Source organism: Ambystoma mexicanum, chromosome 6q (genome assembly GCF_040938575.1).
Source record: "Ambystoma mexicanum isolate Mex_15411 chromosome 6q, UKY_AmexF1_1, whole genome shotgun sequence".
Lineage (NCBI taxonomy): Eukaryota > Metazoa > Chordata > Amphibia > Caudata > Ambystomatidae > Ambystoma > Ambystoma mexicanum.
In genome coordinates this window covers 1,370,769,983-1,370,774,914 of record NC_090937.1, presented here as the reverse complement: position 1 = coordinate 1,370,774,914, position 4,932 = coordinate 1,370,769,983, and the positions used below count along the sequence as shown (strand labels likewise).

At 46.1% G+C, this 4,932-nt stretch overlaps 1 protein-coding gene across 1 annotated transcript; it reads left to right on the top strand.

Moving 5' to 3' along the window:
* The first annotated feature begins 1,351 nt into the window (after positions 1 to 1,351).
* Positions 1,352 to 4,051, top strand: CFAP184 (cilia and flagella associated protein 184). The gene has a single exon (XM_069632003.1). It carries the CDS (start codon positions 1,423 to 1,425, stop codon positions 3,124 to 3,126), a length of 1,704 nt encoding a protein of 567 aa, XP_069488104.1. The 5' UTR covers positions 1,352 to 1,422; the 3' UTR covers positions 3,127 to 4,051.
* Positions 4,052 to 4,932: the final 881 nt, after the last annotated feature.

The window sequence follows — 4,932 nt, the reverse complement described above, 5'->3', positions numbered from 1 at the left end:
TTACGGGTAGGGTGACCAGACGTCCCGGTATTTGGAGCTCTGTCCCCCTTTCTCAAGATTATGTTCCCATTGGACACTGCAGTGGTCCCGTTTGTTTGTGGTAGGTCTTCCTAGCTGGCAGGCAGGAATGCACAATCTTGCACAGAAGAAATGCTGCATTTTACAACTTGAGATAGTGTTAGTTTTTGATACATTAATTATAATATGTGTTTCTTTGAACAGTAACACTTAAATAGGGTGGCCAACTCTTTAATAGTATTTTGCGGGACACTTGCCCTCACAAGACGGCGATGACGTCACAACGTCATTCACGTTTGGGCCGCCCCTTTTTAATTTACATTTTTTTAATGGTGCTTAATTGAAATGCAAATGTTTTGTTCTTGGGAGGTGATGGTCACGTTTTTTAAATTCAAAGATGACCATCAAGACCCCAGGAACAAAGCATTAGCATTTCAATTAAGGCAGGTGTCGAGCGTTGCAGCTCGAGCTGTAGAGCCGCGGGTAAAGCAAGCAGCAGGCGGCAGCGCCGTGCTATGTAGTTGCCACTTCAGTTTGCAGAGTGGCTGTGCTGGAGGCAGGTTGTCCTGACGAAAGTCGGGACAACCTGCGTCCCGCACAGCCACTCTGCAAACGGCGGGACGGAGTCCCTAATTGCGGGACAATCCCGCAAAATGCAGGACAGTTGCCCACCCTACGCTTAAACCCTCTTTTCCTCCAAACGCTGCTGAAGTGTAGTGCCCTGATAGCCACTTTCAAGAGTTAATGCTACCTTTATGTTAGTTGCCCTGCCCAGGGTTTTTACTTTTTAAATCTACCCTACTTAGAGGCCAAAACAAACAAGGGAGAGATCTGTTTATAATATGCAGACTGGACGCAAACAAGATCTCCTGAAACAATGAAGATTGGCCCAAAATAAATGTTTGCAGGGACCCGTGATTTATTGTTTGAGTCAGGCTGCACAATCTCTAGGGCATGTCAAGCACTGTGAAGGCTACACCGAACTCCTAGATCACGCCGCGCTGTCAGAGCACCCTGGTTTTCACAGTCCCTCTTAAAATGGCCACCGGTCAAAATTAAAACGGCCATTGCTTTGCACATGTTAAGCTTCTATTCCACCAGCATTTCGCCAATGATTGTATCACTGCAAACTTTTTATTTATTCATATGTCTACAGCGGTATGTGTGGAGTATCAGAACTATGAAAATGATTCCCCGTTATCAGTGCATGAATACGATATGGGTAGAGGTGTTGAAGTCAGTTTCGTGACGCGCGGGACTTCTCAGCAAACTGCGATACGCTAGTCGCCAGCGTACGTGAAGCACGCACGCAAGACGTCGGTCGTCCTGGAAACCACTGAAACGTAAACAAAGCAGAAGTGTGGACAGCAGTAGAGTAGTTCGGCTGCTCATCTAGCCGCAGCAATGACATCGGAAGCAGCCGCTGACCAAGGTGATATTCACGAAAGTCCACCTGCTCTTCAGGAGAGTGGCCCTGAATCAGCCCAAGTGGTGACGGAAGACCAGATTCAGGTATCAGCAGACACCACCGACCCTGCCACAACCTCTGTCGGCACCACCGATCCTGCCACACCATCTATTGATGCCACACAGCCCATTGATGCCACACAGCCCGAGACAGCGCCTATTGAGACCACAGAGCATGGCGCCTCACCAGACGACGCCACAGCAACGAGCGACACCCCAGCGCCTGGCACACCATTGGACGACACACAGGCGCCATTGGAAGACAGTGACACACAGGCGCCCGTCCGCGCCCCACTGCTGGACGTGCAACTTGAAGACACACAAGTAACAGGTGAAACCCCATTGAAACATGTCCCAGAGCTGGATGCCCCCACAGCTACCCTAGAATCCCCACCAACGGGTGATGCTATTCCAGAAGAGAAAGTTGTAACAGAGATTGAAGAAGGAGAGGATAAAAAGCAGGCTAAATCACAACTTGGAGTTTCATTTGTTGTTGTGGAGGAGGGGGAAGAGGAGGAAGAAGAAGAAGCAGATGAAGAAAGAGAAGAAGGAGAAGTAGGAGGAGAAGAAGAAGAAGACGAAGGTGAAGAAGAAGAAGAATTGGAGCCTGAGGAGGAAAAAGTAGACGAGGCCCTCATTGCAGAGCAACTACACGAAGAGTTGCTTGAGCAATGCCGTGCTCTAGTTCTGGAGCGGGACAAGGTTCAGCAAATGAATGCGCAGCTCCAGCAGAAATTGTACGACTACTTTCGGCGGAAGAAGAGCGATGAGACAGCTCGACGAGCTACCCTGCCAGAGCTGCAGACTGAAGTGGCGGACCAGGAGCAGCGTTACAGTCGCTATCTGAACATGCTGGTGGAGTTCCGTCAGCAGTGTCAGAAGGACTCGGACTGGTACCATGGTCAGGTGGAAGAACAGCGTTCTCAGTGTCAGGCCATGGTCGACAAGGCAAATGAAGAGTGGAAGCTTTTCCAACGGCAGAAGAAAGCGGTAGCCCTGTCTGTTATGGCCGGGAAAAAGGGCAAACAGGTAGCAGCCAAAATGTTGGATGAGCTACAGGTTAAGGAGCAACAGAAGGAAGAGGCGTTGATCCAAGTGCGGCTGGAAAATATCAAACTGAAGAACAAGATCAACAGCTTTGAGACGACTTTGAAAGCTAAGGAAGAACTTGCTGATGGGCTGCATCTTATTGACTTCGAACAGCTCAAAATTGAGAACCAGACATACAATGAGAAGATTGAGGAGCGAAATGAGGAGCTACTCAAGCTACGCAAGAAAATCACTGGAACAGTGCAAGTGCTGTCTCATTTAAAGGAGAAGCTGCAGTTTGTGCAGGCTGAGAACCAGTTGAAGAAGGAGCATCTTAGAGAGACAGAGGCCCTGGTGGCACAGAAAAGGGATGTGCTAACCAAGACTAAGCAGGCCAGGGATAGCCTGAGGATTGGCAACGTGAAGTTGCAGCAGAAGTGTGGTCTGCTGGGCAATGATATGTTACTTCGGGACTTTGAGGGAATCGTTGATGACACTGAAGCGCTGAGCCAGAGGCTGGAGAATCTGAAGCGCCGCCATGCAGAGCTTACCCTTAACATTAATGGGATGAGGAAGAAGATCGATGCAAGCAAATCCTCTCTGCAAACATAATAATACAAATGTACGCGAGAATAAATACCCACCTGTTCAGGAATAATCCGTTTGTAACCTTAAATAACTCTCTGCACAAAAATACATATCACATTTCTTTGTACTAGGAAAGCCTGAGATTTGACAAACTTCTCCAGGTTGTATGTATACTCTATACATGTTCTGCAATTCTTTTTCTTCGAAAGATGCCTGTGGACGCCAGTGTTGAACAGTTGTGAGGGACATCAGTGTACATTTCCAATAACATACAATAAATACACTACGATTGTTGTAAAAAGCTAGAACACAATATTTATTTTAAGTTTTGTAACATGGCAAATTGCAGGAGAATCGATTTGAAGCCTTCATCAACATCAGATTGCACGTCTAGAGCACGTTCTTTGATGTTAAATGAAACACAATTACAAAAGTAAAACTAACAAACCATATTACAGATTATTGACAGGTGATATAGAAAAATGTAAACAGGAGCATTTTGGAGAAGTGGAGGCCATAGTAAAGGGCTGGTTGGCCATTAGAAAGCAGACTTCAGCTAGTAGTCTCCTAAATGTAGGTGGAATCGCTGGTGGCAAGTCTACGTGATCAATCATGATGCTCCATGTATGTTTCCATGGCTCTGATATTTCTTGCACACGTTTCTGTGTCTGGGAAGGGTGCATCTATAGAGGAGGCAGCCTATCAATGTGAGGTGACGGCCAGGAGGCCTCGTGAGACACTGGGCAGTATGTTCAAACACAGGACGCCCGTGCCCAGGGCCAATGACACAAGCATAGGAAAGCGTTTGATCGAGGAGAGCTTGTCTTTGTGGCCTCAAGCCCGTGGTTGCATTCATAAACTAAAGTGGTATTCTTGCTTGTTTCGATCATTTATTGTGCCTACCCTTATAGACAGAACCAAGGAGTCAATAAAGTACTTACATTACCCATATGCAGAATGTGGCCACTTAGTTTACAGGATTCCTTCTTTCAAAATGTTTGGTTTTAGGAATAGAAATACATATTTGTTTCTTTTACTCCTCTTATTGGCAGATAACATTTGTGCTGGGCTTCCCTTGCCTGCTCTCTTACTGTCTCTGCACCATAAACTTTGGCCAAGAGCTACTGCAGATGAATGAAAAAGGCAACAGAGGGCCATTCCATTACCCTTCAAAAAAATCCTACTGGTAGTAACAGAGGCAAACCAAACTGCAGTGCTAAAGAACATTCTTGGAAGCAAAACGAAACAATTACACAACTAAAACTAACAGGCCATATGAGGGGTGAGAGGGGATAGCTCGGGGGCAATGTGTTCGTCTTGGAAGCAAGACACTGCAGCGCAACACAGGTTAGAATCCCGATCCCGCGCTTAGGAATCAATCTCTGGTATTAAGAGCGTTATACAAGAACACTTATAGTTAGAGGGTATGTTATAGGTACAGGTAATATACAACCCGATAAATAGAAGTATTTTGGAGGAGTCCATGGTAGTAGGGCAGGTGGGTCATTAAAAGGCCGACCCCCGAAAGTAATCTCTTAGTTTAAGAATGGAATCAGCAATAGGAGGTCTCAGTACTGCTATCCACCAGGAGATTATTCCAGTGCTTGCAGCCGAACAAGGCAAGGGAATGGCCAACATGCCCGAGTCTGTGGAACTTTTGCATGCAAAGCAAGTTCAAAGTTATATATAAAAGCTAATTGTTTGTACCAGTTGTTCGCGCTAAGCCTGTAAGTAATATTTGCTAATTCTCAAGTATATCACAGAGTATATCACAGAGTTCTTCTGTACAATACGTACGTACATTGAAAAGATCAAAATTGGTTCTGCTCC